At 41.9% G+C, this 17,977-nt stretch overlaps 2 protein-coding genes across 4 annotated transcripts in view; one reads left to right on the top strand and one right to left on the bottom strand.

Moving 5' to 3' along the window:
• Positions 1-4,015, top strand: part of LAT2 (linker for activation of T cells family member 2) — a 37,527-nt gene extending 33,512 nt beyond the window's left edge. For 2 of the 3 annotated variants that reach the window (XM_032786957.2, XM_032786958.2), the window contains one exon: positions 51-325. The gene's annotated coding sequence lies outside the window, so the exon portion shown is untranslated. Of the gene's footprint in view, positions 1-50 lie in introns of all 3 variants that reach the window. The other variant, XM_032786956.2, reaches the window with a different exon arrangement.
• Positions 4,016-5,243: 1,228 nt separating this feature from the next.
• Positions 5,244-16,873, bottom strand: RFC2 (replication factor C subunit 2). Its single transcript, XM_032786955.2, has 11 exons — positions 16,744-16,873; positions 14,569-14,638; positions 13,398-13,439; positions 12,876-12,982; positions 11,800-11,901; positions 11,003-11,103; positions 9,050-9,207; positions 8,634-8,699; positions 7,910-7,990; positions 6,477-6,590; positions 5,244-5,578 (listed from the first exon to the last, which is right to left on the bottom strand). The coding sequence occupies exons 1-11, from the start codon at positions 16,851-16,853 to the stop codon at positions 5,468-5,470; spliced, it is 1,062 nt and encodes a 353-aa protein (XP_032642846.1). The 5' UTR covers positions 16,854-16,873; the 3' UTR covers positions 5,244-5,467.
• Positions 16,874-17,977: the final 1,104 nt, after the last annotated feature.

A 17,977-nucleotide genomic window follows, 5' to 3' on the forward strand; every position in this document is an offset into this window, starting at 1 on the left:
GTAGTGGGGGGGGGGGAGCAGTGAACTCACTGTCTTTCTTTTGTTTCAAGGTACCTTCCCTACAATCTGAAAAAAGGCTGTTGCAAAGCTGCAGAAGCTTATGTTTCATTCTGAAGACTGCTACATACACACAGTGGAAAGGGGGCCTTTGATTCACAAGTGTAATGGAATAACCTGTTCTCCAAACCCTGCCAAAAGTAGCTAACTCACTTTAAGGACATGGATACACACTGCTGAAAGTAAATGCACTGGATCCAGAAGTCCTACAAAAGTACAACTGGAAAAAGTATATGGAGAAAGCCCACCCCACTACCCCCCAACAAGTGAATTTCAGCTGCTCGGTACAGCAGTTACCAAGAGAAATGCCAAGGTTTTGTTATTCTATCATATTTTGCTCCCCATCCATTCAAGGGAATGATGGCTTGTCTGCTCAACATTGTTTTCTGCTGTCAAGTGGGAAATGAATCTTTAAACCTCTGAGTGGCAATGCAGTTGACAGTTGAACTTGCCAAGCTGACTCCTGGAAGGAGGTACTAAAGCTGATGAATTATATTTCTTGTTTAGTTCCCAGTGTAGCAAAGCTCTTGGACAGACATTGCTTCCAGCAGAGGGATTCAACCTTCCAGCCAGATGGCAAGTTTTTCAAATAGGAGTAGTTCTGTATAGCTAAGTAATACACTGAAATGCTCACAAATGGTGAAGGACAGAAGGCTACTACAAACAAGATTTCTGCAGCTACAGATAATATTCAGAGTGCTGATAGATAAATCCCAAAAGCACAAAGGCAAGATGCTATTTTACAGCAATCCATAGCAGTTGAGACAGATAACGGGGCACTGAGCTCGTCTTTACAACATTGCCAGCCTCAGGAATTGCACCTGCTTTTCAGAATGGCTGTAGAGAAGGACATCAGTGCTAGAACTCAAACCTTGCCTTGGAACCATGCTTCAGTTCTGACAACTAAACTGTCCATGAGCCTGGTGTTTCACCTGGCAGCATTTCAGCATGTGCTCGTTTCAGGTGAAATGCAGCTCTGTGCAGGAAATCAAGGAAAAGCTCACACACTACTTCAGTCTTAAGTGGTGTACATGCTGGCCTGCTGCATAGGGGCAAACTTCACCTATGGTAGAGTGAGAACATTTAGGTAAATGCCTAGTAAGGGAGTTCTTTTAGAACAGCAAATTATGTGTTCGAGCGACTGTCTCCTGCCAGTTCTACTTATTGCTGGCAATGGTTCACCAAGCTCTTGTGCTCTAGCATGAACAGGTACTCTCTAACTAGCAGGGAAAAGGGTTACCCAAGCAATTTCCTCCCTTTTGGTACCAGTGACTAGAGAGAACCTTGGATAAGGGTAATAAGATTCAGCTATGAAGTGGAAGGTATGGACATGAAACCTTTCTTACTACAAAGTACTTCACTTACGAAATTTTGCTCTGAGTGGAGGAGTCTATTTGATCTAATCAGTCTATGCCCAGTGAGAGTTAAGGTGGAATTTAAGCCTCTTTACAGATGTGAATTTAATATTTCATTTGTATTTGAGACACCTTAATCACAGCAACAAGGTGCCTGTTACTTGTGTGTCTGAAACTAGGCCAATAAAGCATTTTTTAATAGTGATTGGGGGAAAACTTAATCGCAGCTCCCACTAATGGGTTTATTCCTCAAGTCTGCATAGAGGCAGCAAGACAGGGCCTTTAATGTAGCCCATGTAGGAAAGAAAACTATCTAGAACGTCCTTAACCTCTTGAAAGGGATACAAGTAGTCAGTTTCAGAACAGGACTTAAACACAGCTGGTTGGTTTTACATCTACCCAAGTTTCCTATCAGTTTGTAGCTAGAATCACATTTTCTTTTTTCCAAAATATTCTTCTCTGCTGTGCAAAGGGCCCACACAAGTAAGGGACACCAACGATCAACAGACAATAGACTTGGGCTCAGGCCTAGTAAACCATTAAAGCTAGGGTGACCAGATGTCCTATTTTTACAGGGACAGTCCTGGTTTTGGGGACTTTTTCTTATGTAGGCGCCTATTACCCCACTACCCTCTGATCCGTTTTCTCACAGTTTCTATCTGGTCACCCTAATTAAAGCCCTAATCTGAAGATTTATCCACTGCATAGTCCTTGCCCTGGCTCTGTTGTTGAAAGGTGAATTTCATCCAAAGTGACTAAACTGAAAAGTTCTAACCTTTGTTATAGAAATATTGTGTTACTTGACAGACCATACAAAATGTTATGTGACCGGTGATGATGGATGTCCAATATGATCTCTCTCAAAACTGCCTCATTTTCAGAAGTGTTGTGACTCTATCACAGGGGTCGCCAACCTTTCAGAAGTGGTGTGCCGAGTCTTCATTTATTCACTCTAATTTAAGACTTCAGGTGCCAGTAATACATTAAACATTTTTAGAAGGGCTCTTCCTATAAGTCTATAATATATAACTAAACTTTTGTTGTATGTAAAGTAATTAAGGTTTTTAAAATGTTTAAGAAGCTTCATTTAAAATTTAAATTAAAATGCAGAGCTGCCCAGACCGGTGGCCATGACCCGGGCAGTGTGAGTGCCGCTGAAAATCAGCTTGTGTGCTGCCTCCAGCACCCGTGCCATAGGTTGCCTACCCCTGCTCTATAACGTGTCTCAAAATTTCAATTCAGTTTTGAAAATGTTGGTCTCAGTTGTTAGAGAAGTGCAATTTTGTTGATGTGTCAGTTTAAGATTCTGATGTAATACTTGGAGGGAGAGATTCAAATGTTTAAAGTTTAGCAATAGTAGAAGTTCCCTGGGATACAGTTTATCAAGTAACAGAACCCTGAATAAATTCTAGGATTTAAACAGATGTTAGGCCAGGGCAATACAGGATTTCTTGTACTCTGTGCTCAGCAGGGAGAGGTGAATAAACCAAATAGTATTTCCTGGAGCACTTATAGAAAATATTTCTTGCCCAAACAGGAGTAGGAAAGTGATTGGGGAATAAAATCTGTATCTTCTCCTTTAATCTGTGCGAATTCAGGCAAATCCCTACCTTCTAGTGGTCCTCTAGAGCAAGGTAAACCCTTTCTTAGTTGTGAAGCACTTTAACAAAAGTACCTTTCATTCAAGGCTCAGTGTGCTGAAACATATCCAGTAAATTTTACAAAAAATTATATTGAAGTGATTGGAATTCTACAGTGTAGCTTTTAAAACACCCCTTTGTCACCTATGGACACAAGAAAAAGTATCTACAGTGACAGATTGGTTGCCTTTTCAGAAAGCTTTAATTTATAGGTGTACAGAGACTTCAGGGTATGTACAATGTTGACTACCCGTAGCATCTAGCCTATGTGTTCCAGCAACAACCCAGGGAGACGTGAACTAGCTCAAAGCTGAGTACACCTACAACCACATCTTCATTCAATCCTGGGAGGTCCTGCTGGAAGCTGCTGATGGTGGAAGAACAGGCATTAGCTGCTACAGAAGACAGAGTCACTCTAGATGTCACCAAGAGCTGCTCTTCTCTCCTCTATAGGAATAGGGAAAATGGACAGCTAGGAGATCCCAGTGGAGGACACAATGGGGGCAAAGACCAACCCTATCGGGTCCTGGCCACTGTACCAGTGGAAGCCCTTGAACATATGACTAGTCTGCAATTGTAGTTCTTTCCCCCTTGCTTCGGACTGGGCCTGTAGTAAATGCTATGAAAGTGAGGGTACATTGGGCCATTAGGGGCAGAGAAGGTTGTCTGGAATACATGGAAAGAGGGGAAGGATTTGGGAAGTAGTTCATTGCCTTTCGTATCTTACTACTCTATTTAGATTGGTAAGCTCTTTGGGGCCAAGACTGTGTGGACAGCATGCAGCAGATGAGGGTTCCAACCCAGATTTCATAGTATTTAATAAATGCATAGTTTATCATTGTACTTGTTGTACTAAGGAGTTGCTCCATATATTGAGAATCAAAAGTGCTGGTGATGATGTATAGTTTGATAAAGACTTAGTGAAATACTGTGTTAATTAATTAAATGAAATACTTTGACTTATCTGCTTTTCTAGTGCTGTCTTCATTTGCATTACCAATCAATCAATCACACCTAGGCCACATGTACCTGTACTCTGGAGGCAAAGGCCTCATTCGCAGTTTCCCCTCTCCATTCCACAGTCTAGAACTACCCTTTCAGAAAAGGAACTTGTCACATCCTTCTGCCAAACTGCCTCAACTATTTCCACTTTTTTACCTCTGAAAAAATTACAAATATTTCCTAAACTGAAATCCCTAAAGCCAATGAGATTTGTGCAGACAGTAATTCACTCAGCTTTCATGTCTCTTCAGCAGGAATATACATCATGCAGTTGAATCAGGCAAGACATTTTTTCCCCTGTGTACAGAAGCATGACCAGGTAATCACCAGCAGCATCAACATTTAATTTGTCTTCCTTCTATGTATCCATAATTCCTGTAAATTATGAACTTGGTATTTTAACATGGCTCCATTTCCAAATAGACTTCCTGGAGAGGTTGGTAAATTTTTCACTCCATATTTATATTCCCTATGCATTTTATACAGTTACTGCTTATGAGAGGAACAACTGTATTTGAACTGCTTGCTAATTACTTCTGAAGCTGAACATGGAAGCAGAGAAAAGAGGCCTTAGCTTTTAGATGAATTAATCCTACAGGCAAAAGATCAGGCATTTTTCATTTCTAATGATTAAGTTAACCCAGGTCAGCCAGAACTGATGCCTAAATCTAGAATGCACCAGCATCTATTTGAGATGGGCAAACAAACACTTCATTACTGACACAGTGCTTCCATTTTCAAAGGCAGTATCCCAGATATGGTGTCACTTTGTATAATAAAGCGCAGATGTAGTCAAATTTTGTTAGTTGTATTAAAAGGTGCCTACTGGATGGTTTCCCTGTTATCCACAGCACAGGTATAGCTTAGATCATGGCACCTGCTCTATATTAACCTAGTAAAATAACATATGTGCAAGAGGGCAGGTCATTTTCCACAGCCCATTTTATCCTTGGCTTCACTGAGATCTCCAGTCATGATCAGTTGTGTGATATATACACCTGTCCACTAGGAATGAGACTGAAACCATTTCATTTCACAAGTCACTGAACAGCCATTGGCTGTTAACTTCTGGTCGGTACAGCCATGAACGATTTCAACAGGCAGACCAGGACAAGGGGTTTTAACTCTACTGCTAATCATCTGTACTATCCAGTCCTACCCCACCACTTTTACACCACAGATACAACCATTCGCAGTGGATTTTAAGTTTATTTGGCCTAAAAAAGTACAAAGCAATTTAAAAATAAATGCTGGCTTTCGTTTTCAGGTTCTGCAAGAACAGAGTAAGTTGAGTGAATTCAGAAATTATTATATACACGAGGTTCAAGTATGCAGATAGCAGCTGGCTTTAAACTCAGTAACCTCATACTTCCAGAATCAAGGCTGTAATTGCAGCCCAGTAAAATCCTCTGTTTAACTTTCTGCAGGAGCAGCCGTCTTCTGACAGAGCCTGGCAAGCAGTCCAGCCATCTGCAAGAGAGAATTCACCCCTTCGGCTACCTTCATGTGAGTATATCCAATTTCCTGGCAATAAAAATATTAGGGGTCAAACTTCAGCTTTTTCTGTTGCTTTGTCTACATTTCTACAGCAAAGGGAGGCAGTTTTAGTGGAAGACTTTGACTTGTACTTTTTTCCCCCAGCAGCAAGAGTAGTTTGTCTTGTCTACTTTGTCCTGTGATTGTACATGTTGTACAGAGTCCCCAGACATTAACAAATTACGTATACACCATACAGAACAGAGCTTGCCCATCAGCTCCAAAAACGCTGGCCTCAGGCTCCCTGAGATGAAGGAAAAATTAAGTTGTCAACAAGAGTAGGGCTTGTTTCTTCTTGAAGCCAGCCACACTAGGGCTGTACAGCAACTTTGAGACATATCAGGTCAAATCTGGCTCTGTGGTGCATGCATATCCCTCCCATTTTTGTCTGAGGGCAGGATTTAACCCTACGGGGTCTGATTCCAATAGATACAATGATTATCACGTATCAAATTAGAACTCAATGCTATTTAACCTTTAGTAAGCTACTGAAATAACCCAGACTTGATGACCACCTGGCCGTGCTGTAAAAAACATTTATCTGGCACAGAGTTTTAGGGGAAATAAGAGTGTATGTTGCAGGGCCAAGGGCTGAAATGGTTATTTGAAGCTTTGATTTAGTGGCTGGTTGAGTTTATTCATTATTTGAATAGGATTATATTCTGGCTAAGTCTAATTAAATGATATGGCACCTTGAGCTTGCATGGGTGTTTATTGTTAAAGTGTAAATAAACTCTCAACATTCTTACAACCGTGGGAGGGGAAACAGTGAGGTTTAGATACCTTCTGTACTAAGAACTAGCAAATCTTAGAGAACAAACTGAGGCTGCTCCATTAGTAGGATTTTTTTTTAAAAGAATAATGGGATAATGAGGCTAGCACTAACCTTGATGAACTCCAATTTCAGATACTCCGGCATTTGAAAAGTTTTACACACTCTGAAGATATTGCCAACTATATCTTCTGGTGAGTACCCAAGCCGCCACAAGTGGGCAAGAATCTGTGCAGGAGAAAACAAATGTGAATTTCCCCGGGGAGAAAAAAGGTTATGTGGATCAAGTTTGTATTCATTCTTGCATACCAATCACTTCCCATATGGTGAAACTGCATATAGTTCTTTAATGTTAAAGCAACAGATATAATCTCCATCCTGTGCTAGCAAGAAGTTCTGTGCCAAAGTGACACTCCATTCGTACTTGTTTTGGTTGTTACTTTTTTTCCCACCTTAGACATAATTACATCTGAGGCAAGCCGCAAATTTCGGGAGCCAGTATCAATGGTCTCCCATTTATAAACTAATAAATTGGTATTTTATTGCTATACTTAGCATCTTTGACCAGAACATTGAGAGACTGACCAACAACGAGTTTCCTGTTTAGTGATATGAGAGCAAATATTTGCTCCTGGTGCTGCTAGTGTCCGAATACTCATATCAAGTATTGTTACACAGTAGCTACATCTGCCACCATAAGGTAAACAGTCCATATTAAAATCCCTCATTCACTGGTACCCTTCCTGCTGCCATTAGAATAATCCAGGTTTTAGACTGAGCTGTTTCAGAGGCCAACAGAGACCAGACATGTTATTTAAACCAAAATCTTTTCCCCCCAGCCATATTACAAAGTAGTATTGGTGGGATTCTATAATGAACAACTTTTTCCTTTGCAAGCAGAAATACCATGACTGTCTGACAACTAAAAGCAGAGAAGTATAAATAAAAAATGGCACCAAAGAGTATGTGGGGGCGGAGGACAGAGGCCCTCAAGTGGATGCCAAAAGGGCTATTTAGAATAAAACTTCAGAACCCTATTAATCCTCTCCAGTAAATAATTCACATAATTATGAATGAGTTGCAAGTGAAGAATGAAAGCAAGGATAGTGCTTCAGATGTTTGTTTGTTTGTTTGTTTATCTTGGCAACAGATTTTTTCCATTTATCAAAATACACCAGGAAGGGTTCTGTAGTATGTTCTTTGAAAATACAGGTAATGATACTAGCCCTTGTCTTGTCTTGTCTGCTACATTTTTGAGAAGTGGAGTTGCAGCTATTTCTGTGTGAATTAAAGTGTGTCACTTGTATTCGGACATTTAGATCCAGTCAATCACAAAGATGCCTCAGTGTAGAAATACACATGCTATTGGGATTTTTACATATTAAGATCCCTCCCTCCCTTACGTGAAAAATGTTTATATTCATGAATTTATCTATATATTTGTATAGTTTTACCTTTGATTTGGATGGAAAGTAAGGCAAACTAAAAAGTCTTTTGAAAAGCAAGTAGTCTGTTGAGAAAGTGCCCAAAAAGACTAAAATACACACCTTGTATGCTTCATCGATATTTGCATTCACACAATGCTGTATCATTTCCTTCACTAGCAGAGGGTGTGGCTCATCACACACCTATACCAAAGAGAAATTCGAATTTTAGGAGACATCAATGCACATATTCCCTCCTGCACTCAAATATCCTGAATAATTTTCAGTCTTCTATAGAGCATTTCAACTATATCTGACAGAGCCCTATAATATAGGTTATTCGCTACACATTTTATTTTTAAGTGACTAACTTAGCTGGTAACGTAATTACTCAACTAACATTAAGTCAGACTTTATACCACTGAGTATAAAGCACCCAACATACTGACATTAACAGTTACTATCAGTGAATTTCACAGCAGTTCTATTAAGATTTGTTATACAAACAATGGGTCTGAGCTGTGTCAGTTTACATTCAGATGCATTCTTTCTCCAGCATTAAAGGGAAAACCTCTTACTTTGTGACAATCTTTTCAAAAGGTGCATGCATCTCTTACGTTTAATACAGCAGTCTTGTTCAAGACATAATACTGTTTGGGAACTGACAAACCAATGTCAAACTTTTCATGCCCTGATCAATATCTGTATACTTGAAGTCTATAAGCTCAACTATTTTTAGTGTGAGAACAATGCCAGATACTGAAAACTAGGAAGAAAACGTGTTATATGTTCCCATTACAGTGCAAATACTGAGCAATCACATCTTGCTATAAGAACTTGTACTAACCTTAAATACATTCTCACTGTTAATAAAGCCAAATCCAGAATATGTGGACTGCAAGTTGTTTAATGCCTGTAAAGAGTAAAATTAACATTTCTCTTACTATCAGTAAAGCTCTACCTCTGGTCCCCCTCCTCAGTCAAGCACAGAATTTTTTTTTGGAACGGCTGCCATATCAACCATTCCCATGAATCAATAGCACAAACTCTAAAAGCTGTGCAGACTTTACTTCCTCCAGCTACAGGTCAGCATTCAATTTCCATTGATGCAGGGTCTAGTGACTAACCGTTTCAGAATTCAGCAAAACCATACAGTGTAGTTCCTGGAGAACTGCAGATCATGTCATTTCCCCTTTACTTCCCACAACCCAGGCTTTGTACTTCAGTAAGACGGCCTCTTTTTTGCTGGGTTTGTTTTAATACCTGTCTCATATCTCCTTGTGCTGTGAAGATAATGGCTTCCAGTCCATCATCTGTGTATTGTACATTCTCCCTCTCAACAATTTTCATTAATCTTGCAAGGATCTGAGCATCTGTCAGCTTGGTGTAGCGCAGCACAGCACAGCGAGACTGGATTGGCTCTGAAGAGGGAAGGGGAGAGAGACAGACAGACAGACAGACAGACACACATTTGCAGGAGGAACATCTTGTTCTCTTAAAATATCCATCCAAGGTTTTTCAGCTTGGGAGAAGGCATCTGAAATTTCTGCATCACCTTTTAATCTGATTTCCTTTTATATGGAAAAGTTTCACTGTCAAAGCCCACTCTGAGGGTATGTCTACAATGCACACTACTTGTGGTGTGCAGTGGGCCTATACTGCACCCCCACCTACCTCAGAGTCACTATATTTAGCAGTATAGATGGATTTTTAGTCCTGTAGCACGAGCCCAAGTCAGCTGGCCTATGATCTGAGACTTGAAGCTGCAGAGGAGTTGGTTTTTTGCAGTGTAGACATATCCTTAGATTTTGGCCACAGCTCTTCAACTGAGACCAAAGGCCCGGTCTCTGGCAAGCTAATACGAAGGCCAAATTTGGTTCTGAAATTTAACTGTGACTGGGAGTTCACCCCATACCAGCCTTGAAAGGGTTAATGAGGGAGAGAAGGGGGCCAATTAACTGGATAGGGTACACCTGACAAGAATTAGGCTGGATAAGCACACATTCTCTTCCTCCCTCCCTGCCAGGAGTAAAACTCAGCTAAGAACGAACTGGGGAGGCTATGAAAAAGTCAGGAAGCTGGCAGCAGAGAGGGGCTGCAGCATAGAGGCAGGCAATCACTCGCTAGCCGTTGACAGGGAAAGGAGGAAACCAGGGGGAGAATAGCTTCCTTCAGGACTTCATGTACCTAGAGAGTGGAAAAAGAGGCTGATTAGAGGCAAAGTAGGAGCAGCCCAGGGAAACAGTGGCAAGGTTTGGAACTGTGCAGATGTTGGCTGCCGGTTGCAGGATCCCTGGGCTGGAACCTGGAGCAGTGGGCAGGCCTGGGTTCCCTACCATCCACTGTGGAAGTGGCACAGACCAGGCAGTGCAGCTGAAGACTGCCAAGGACAGTTGTCCAGTGGGACTTTGATACTGCAGAAGGGGAGGACTCCAGCAACCTAGCTGAAGGGTCAAGTCATGAAAAGAGAGGTGGTAGGGTCTGTGAACAAGCAGCAGAAGGGGGCAGCAGACTGGGAAGAGCTAACCTCCAGAGCAGTAAGGAGGAGGTGCCCTGACAGTGAGTGAACCCTGTGACAGTGTCCACAATAAAAAATACCCTTGTTTTATCTAGACTTTTAACTGCCCCTATGAACAGAACAATCTGAAAGCACTTTGTGTAGTCCACAGTGCAACAGTAGTTAACATAACCTTGAAACTTTAAGTATATTTACAGGGAGCTGAACAATGAGATAAAACATTTTACTTAGATGATCTAACTTCTGACATAGCTTGTATTCATCTGTGCTAAGTTTTCTCCTCCTTAACTATGAGACTAGCTGGTCAGAGAGTTTACTCCAGTGGAACTTTTGTGAGCATGGGTGCTTATAGGTAGCTAGATTTTTCAAGGGAGGTGATGAGCACCTACACCTTCTTGTGATGTGCAGACAGATGCTCACTCATCTATGAAAATAAGGCCACTTTGATTTAAACTTGAAAAGTTTGGCTTTACTGAACTTATCAAGATTTGCCTCAAACTCCGAAGTCTTCTACAAATAAAGTGCAAGCAAAGGCAGACAATTAAAGAGAGTTTACCCTACAGCTATACTTAGAGAGACTTTTGGAGCTCCAATCTTGGGGCCCTACCATCACATACTATAACAGCGGCAGGAAGCTAACTGTAAACATGGAAGATGTGTAATAAAGGTGTACACAGAGCATAGCTATTTTCATTTACCTATGATTTTATCTGAGGCATTGCATGCAAGTGCAAAGCGAGTTGTTTTGGAATAAATCTCCATTGTTCTTCGCAATGCTTGCTGTGCTCCATCAGTCATGCTGGTGGGGGTGGAAAAAAAAAAAGTTAGGTTGGCTTTTGCCCTTCACTATCTAACATCCAGCTACAGTCTAATAAATGTTTATATCACCTTCAGAGTTTCTATTTATATTAGCTACTGCCTTGTGAATTATTTGATCTTCTGGCTAGGCAACTAGGAATCTAAGTAGCTTTATCCAGAAAGCTTAGAGGAACTAGTCACCCCCCAGTACATACCATCTCTGAATATTCTATAAATATTACACAATTAAAACCAAGCCATCAAAATGTGAAAGAATGTTCTCTAGCTGTAGATGCACATGGAGTAATCTTCCCATAACCCCTTTTCATCCAGTAAAGCTAAAATAGTACTATCCACTTCAGGACTACGAATGCTATATCAGCCACCCCTTTTTCAAATGAGACCTTAGAAATAAATCCAGTAAATTGGATGCTGTTTTACTTCCCATCAAATCCTAGAGTGCTTCTCTCAGATACTAAACATTTCTGAAATGCAGCAGCCTCTGCTGGAAGGGAGTCTGCTAAGAGTGCTGTTAAATGGACATATATTCACAACTAAATGACTTGTGAGAGGCTAGCAAAATACCCCAAACTTGAAATTGGTTTATAATAGAAGCTTTGCATTTTATGCAAGTTATTCCAAACATGGAGGCAGAACACTTCTGAGGCGTTATTTGTGATCAAAAGAAACAGTTTACCTGTCTGCTTCATCCAGGATGATTATCTTATGCCGACCTTTGGGAAGTGTGACCTTCTGCTGAGCAAACATTTTGATTTTGTTTCTCACAACATCAATGCCCCTGAAACAATAATCTTATTCAATGATCACTCAGACCAGTTTGTATTTCACATCAATGTAAAGAAAGAAGCGCAACAAATTACATTTCATTAACACTAAATGGACGCTATTTACATTTGAGGAGAACTGTAAATAGTTTTGGGGAAAATAAGAGCAAACATTTCATTATCCTGCGATGTTCAGTTTAGAGTTAAAAAATTTAGTGTTCTACAGTTACTCAGTAATTGAAGTTAACAATAAAGACAGAACAAATACTTACACTCTTCCAGCAAACGTTCTTAAAGCACTTAGAGCCTGAAAGTAATCAGTAGTGTGGCAAGCCCTTATGCACAAAGCAAGTCTTAAAACACCCTTGTGAACCAGGGAAATGACATAGGGGGAAATTAAGTGACTTACTTAAGATCAAAAAGGAAGTCTCTAACAAAATCAGGAATATAACCCAGTTCTCCTGCCCATAAGCTTTCACCACAAAGCAATCTTTAGTATTTGAGTATCAAGGGGTAGCCGTGTTAGTCTGTATCAACAAAACCAACACCAGACTCCTGTTGTTTTAGTACTTGAGGTCCCTACCACCTATACTCAAATCTTTCCTCTGTCACAAAAAAAAATTATTTTCCTTTAAATGTTAATGAGAACTTTATGAACACAACAGATTGAGGAGAGCTCTTTAGGATAAATTTGAGAAGTTATGAACAGAAATTACAGATTATATAGGATCTAATAATCTGCATATGTTTTACAATTCCATTCCATTAATATCGATGACATTCCCAAAACAGGAAGTGGAAAATGTCTACAAGAGACCTTAAAACATCTAAGATCACCTAAGTTTTTTGTGGGGGGAGGTCTGCAGGAAGAGACTGAGAAGCAAATATTGGCAATCTAACAAGCATAGTAGATTTCAAGTAAAAACATTTGAAGTTTGTTGTGTTTCTTCCTTAATTTGAAACTTAGTTATGGAGTTCTCATACACACCTGTCATTTGAAGCATTCAGCTCCAGAACAGCATCCTTTAATGCAGGACCAAGCAGTGCACGAGCCAAACATAAGATACTGGTTGTTTTACCAGTACCTGGAGGACCCTATGAATATAATGAGTTAAGTATTATACCATTCAAGTGAGTTGCACTCTCTAACCACTGTGTTCTGAAATCAGTAACAAAAACACAGGAATTCCTATACAGACTGTCATGAGAAGTCCATGTAGTCGAATATCCTGCTTCCAACAGTACTAGATGCTTCAGAGAAGACTGCAAAAAACCTTGCAGTTATGGGACAAAACCTAAAGCCCTGGAGCATGAGCGTGTGTGTATCTGGGACAATTATGGATTAAACAAACATACTGATCTTTGGCTATACATTTAAGGTCTCCCTTACCAACAGACTCACGGACCAATGCAATGCTAGAGAGAGTCTGTTTACTATCCTGAACCGACACCATCAATAGAGAACAAAAATACAGCAAGAAGAAATATGGTGGAGGACAAAAATACTTACAGCAATTATAATATTTGGTACATTCCCCTCCCTTGCAAAAACCTAGGGAAAAAAAAAGAGTGATTACTTTGCCAGAAAATTGGAGAATTTCTACATACTACCATTTTTCATAATTGAAATTAAAAACTCCTCATTCACTTCCTCCCCTCTTAATTTTTACCCCATCTTATCAGTTTCATATTTCTTACTTGAGAGAGAGTAAATAAAGATATCTTTCAATGGACCACCTTCTGTTTGTAGAAGATACAAACTTTTGAGCTTCAGCACTCTTCTTCAGGTCCCTTACTTACTTCAGGTTTCTTACTTGATCCTTTTGTATTCATCTTTTGTGTGCAGAGTCTTGTCATACTTAAAACGGCTCATCTAACCTGAGATTTTTAGTATCCATGCATTTTCCTTCCATCCATTTAAAAAACAACATTGCGATAAGTCACTAACAAATCTGGGAACTGAACTCCAGAATACTGACTACCAGTCCCATATTATAACCATTAAACAAGACTTCCTCTTAGAGTAACCCCCAAGGAGACTGTTAAAATGGTCATTCCAAATTTCAAGTACGTACACACACACACACACACACACACACACACACACACACGACAGAATAGTGCAATTTAAATAAGTTGAGTATGTTTATGTATACAAAACTGAGTATAACTTTGTATGACCACAACATCAGTGAACATGTCTGTTACAAACTACAGTAGTTTGTCAGGATGACTACAATGAAAATATTTTTCACCTGACAAACTCTAGAAAAACAACAAATATGTCTGTAGGAAGATACAACGTAAAGTCAGCTGTAATGCTAACTATGTTTAGTGATGATTACAGTTAACATGCAGGGCACTAATTTAATTTTCTGAACCACATCAAAACTAGACAAATTGATAGTAAGTTTAAATGAATAAACTCAGGCTCCGATTCAGGAAAGCATACTTACTGAAAAGGACGAACACTCGAGCACAAGCTTTACTCTTAGGTTCAGGCTTAAATCCCATTAAAGGAAAAAACATTTGTTTAAAGTGCTTTCCTGAATAGAGAATAAACTTGGCTTAAATGTTTTCCTGAATTGGAGCTTTAAACAGAATGGTGTAGTAAAACAATATATACAAAATAAATAGAAGACAACACTTTGTTTTTGTTATAAAAAAAGCCAACTACATACTTCCAGTCTGCTCACAGTATCTTCATTCCCAACTATTTCAGATAGCTTCATAGGTCTGTATTTTTCAACCCTATTTAAAAATAAATCCCAAAACATTAGACATATCTAATTTAGATCATGCTTTACACTAATCAAAACAGATTCAATTAGTATAAAATAATTGGAAATGTTTGAAGTCAATGTCTAAATTTCTTGAGGATTTTTGACATCTTCAAAAGGAAACTTACATGCAGATTGCTCATGTGATTAAGCGCAAACATTCAATAAATATTTTAAATATGTCACTATATTATAACATGGCCATTTGATAATCTTCAGGTGCTGCTAAATGCAAAGGGAAGGGATACTGATCCTTTGACTGTATTCCTTCATGGTAATTTAGCTTACCAAATGACTGTTTACAAAAAAAATCAGTCAGATTATAATGATGAAATAAAGGACAAAGAAGGATGATGAGAAATTTATTTAACTGATTTGCATACGTGACACTTAGCATAAGGCTGAACTGCTGCACTGAACACTATCAATACACAAATGCAACATGGCCTGTAATCCCATGCTGGGTAACAATCTAATTACCCAGACATGCATCTGACCAAGTGGGTATTCACCCACAAAAGCTCATGCTCCAAAATGTCTGTTAGTCTATAAAGTGCCACAGGATTCTTTGCTGCTTTAATCTAATTACTGTTTCCCCACACCTGTTTTCATACTTACTTGGGCCCTGATCCTACAAATGATTGCATTTGGGCAGACTGCTGCACCTGCAAAGAGCCCCACTGAAGTCAGTGGAACTCTGCACAGACCCTGCATAGCCATTTGTAGGATCAGGGCCATATAAGCATGTCCTCATTTTGCCTAGTTTATACCACAAGCAAGACACCATACTCTGCAAACAGAACTCAGTATAAATATCTGGTAAATCATTTTGGTTCTACAGTCATACAGAATGATGGCAGTGTTTAATGGCCTCTTCCACTTACAGGACACTCCTCCTCCTAAAGGATTCCAAAGCATCTGCTAACTTAAAAGAGCTTCAGCTTAGAACAAACATATCCCAAATCTCTCAGATTAAGTATCTAAAAAAATTATTACTGCTAGAAGTATAGATTAAGTATCCGAGGGGTAGCCATGTTAGTCTGGATCTGTAAAAGCAGCAAAGAGTCCTGTGGCACCTTACAGACTAACAGATGTATTGGAGCATGAGCTTTCGTGGGTGAATACCCGCTTTCGTGGGTGAATACCCACTTTGTCGGATGCAAGCATAGATTATTAAAGTAGAAAAACATTAGAGAGTCTTATTTTTCAGTTTGTTTACTTTGTGCATATGACAGCACGCTGTCAATTTCAGTTCATTGTCATGATCTGTATTACAGTAATACTTAGAGACCTAACTGAGTTCAGGGTCCCATTGTATTAGGCACTGTACGAACACACAGTTAAGAGACAGTGCCTGCCCCAGAGGGTTTAAAATGTAAATAGACAAGGCAAGAGGGAAACACAGGCAGAGAGAGTTAGTGACTTGTTCAGGTCAGGACAATGCCTAAGCCTTCTGACACCCAATTCAGTGACCTGTCCACTAGACCACACTGCCATCTGTTGTACTGTTTGGATGTTTGTTTGTTTTTTCACAAAACAGAGCCATTTAAAAACTGCAGGCCACAAAAACTGGCAAAGGGACACATGGGCAGGTGTAGTACCTGAAACTTTTAATTATTTATCAAACTGACTAGATTTTGAGTTGATGATGTCCTGGCCAAAGCTGTATCCGCTCGCTGTGCGGCAATGCTGGGGCTAGCTCTCCCCACCCCAGAGCCAGCTGCATGGCCGTGAGGTTGTGCAGGCTGCGGGACACCCCCAGAGCACATTAGGGTGATGGGTGCTAAGGAAGGGTTACAGGACATTGAGCATAATGGGGCCGCACCAGCCGGCCCCAGATGCTGGCAGAGCTGCACCCCCAGGGCAACCCCCCCATTCAATAGCTGATCTATCTCCCTCCCTCCCTCCTTACTGCAGCTGGGGACACACGCACCCCCCCGCAGTTCCCTCAAGGGGCCCCAGCTGCCAGGAGACCCCAACCAACAGCCCCAGGCCCAGGCCCGCCCCGCAGCCCCCGCCCCCGGGCGATCCCCGACTCCTTCCCCCTTCACTAGCCCCACTCGGCCCCGCTCTCACCAGGGCAGCTCGTAGTGGCCGCTGCCGGAGGCCGCAGGGGCGTCGGCCGCTCCCCGCTTCTCCCCGTCTCGCGGCCCAGGCCGCTCAGCCTCCGCCATCTCCACTTCCATGCCGGCCCCGGCCGCGGCCGCCTCCCCTTCCCGCCAGCCGGGCGGTAGCGCCGCCCCCTCGCCCGCCACAGCCACGCCGCTCAGCCAGTGATCAGCGGGGCTGCGCGGCCTCCTGCCCGGGCCTCCATGGCAGCCTTAAGGGAGCTCCGTGTTCACCCCCCGCCCCGTCCCGGCTCGGGGACTCCTGGATACCTACATGGGGGACCGGAGGGACAGAGCACGGGGTGGGGACCTAGGACTCCCGGGTGTTATTTCCGCTGGGAGCCAGGACTCCTGGGTTTCACAGCCACCGCAGAAGGGCTGGGAGCCAGGACTCCTGGCTCCTATTTTCCACCGCAGAGGGACTGGGAGCCAGGACTCCTGGGTTCCATTTACACTGCGAGCGAGGACTCCTGGGTTCCATAGCCACCGCAGAAGGGCTGGGAGCCAGGACTCCTGGCTCCTATTTTCCACCGCAGAAGGGCTGGGAGCCAGGACTCCTGGCTCCTATTTTCCACCGCAGAAGGGCTGGGAGCCAGGACTCCTATGTCCTATTTCCACTGGGAGCCAGGACTCCTGGGTTCCATAGCCACTGCAGAAGGACTGGAAACCAGTACTCCTGGGTTCTATTTTCCACCACAGAGGAACTGGGAGCCAGGACTCCTGGGTTCTATTTATACTGGGAGCCAGGGCTCCTGCCCTGTTTCCACCACAGAGGGACTGGAAACCAGGACTCCTGGGTTCTATTTACACTGAGAGACAGGGCTCCTGCGCTGTTTTCACCACAGAGGGACTGGGAACCAGGACTCCTGGGTTCTATCTATACTGGGAGCCAGGGCTCCAGCGGGTTTCCACCACAGAGGGACTGGGAACCAGGACGCCTGGGTTCTATTTAGACTGGGAGACAGGGCTCCTGCGCTGTTTCCATCTCAGAGGGACTGGGAACCAGGACTCCTGGGTTCTATCTATACTGGGAGCCAGGGCTCCAGCGGGTTTCCACCACAGAGGGACTGGGAACCAGGACGCCTGGGTTCTATTTAGACTGGGAGACAGGGCTCCTGCGCTGTTTCCATCTCAGAGGGACTGGGAACCAGGACTCTTGGGTTCTATTTATACTGGGTGACAGGGCTCCTGCGGGTTTCCAC

Source organism: Chelonoidis abingdonii, chromosome 20 (genome assembly GCF_003597395.2).
Source record: "Chelonoidis abingdonii isolate Lonesome George chromosome 20, CheloAbing_2.0, whole genome shotgun sequence".
Lineage (NCBI taxonomy): Eukaryota > Metazoa > Chordata > Testudines > Testudinidae > Chelonoidis > Chelonoidis abingdonii.

Coding starts and splice junctions, on each gene's coding strand:
- RFC2 (XM_032786955.2), bottom strand. CDS start 16,853: ATGGAAGTGGAGATGGCGGAGGCTGAGCGGCCTGGGCCGCGAGACGGG. Junction 14,639..16,743: donor GGCCACTACGAGCTGCCCTG/GTGAGAGCGGGG, acceptor ATTTTTAAATAG/GGTTGAAAAATACAGACCTA. Junction 7,991..8,633: donor ACAGTGAGAATGTATTTAAG/GTTAGTACAAGT, acceptor TCTTTGGTATAG/GTGTGTGATGAGCCACACCC.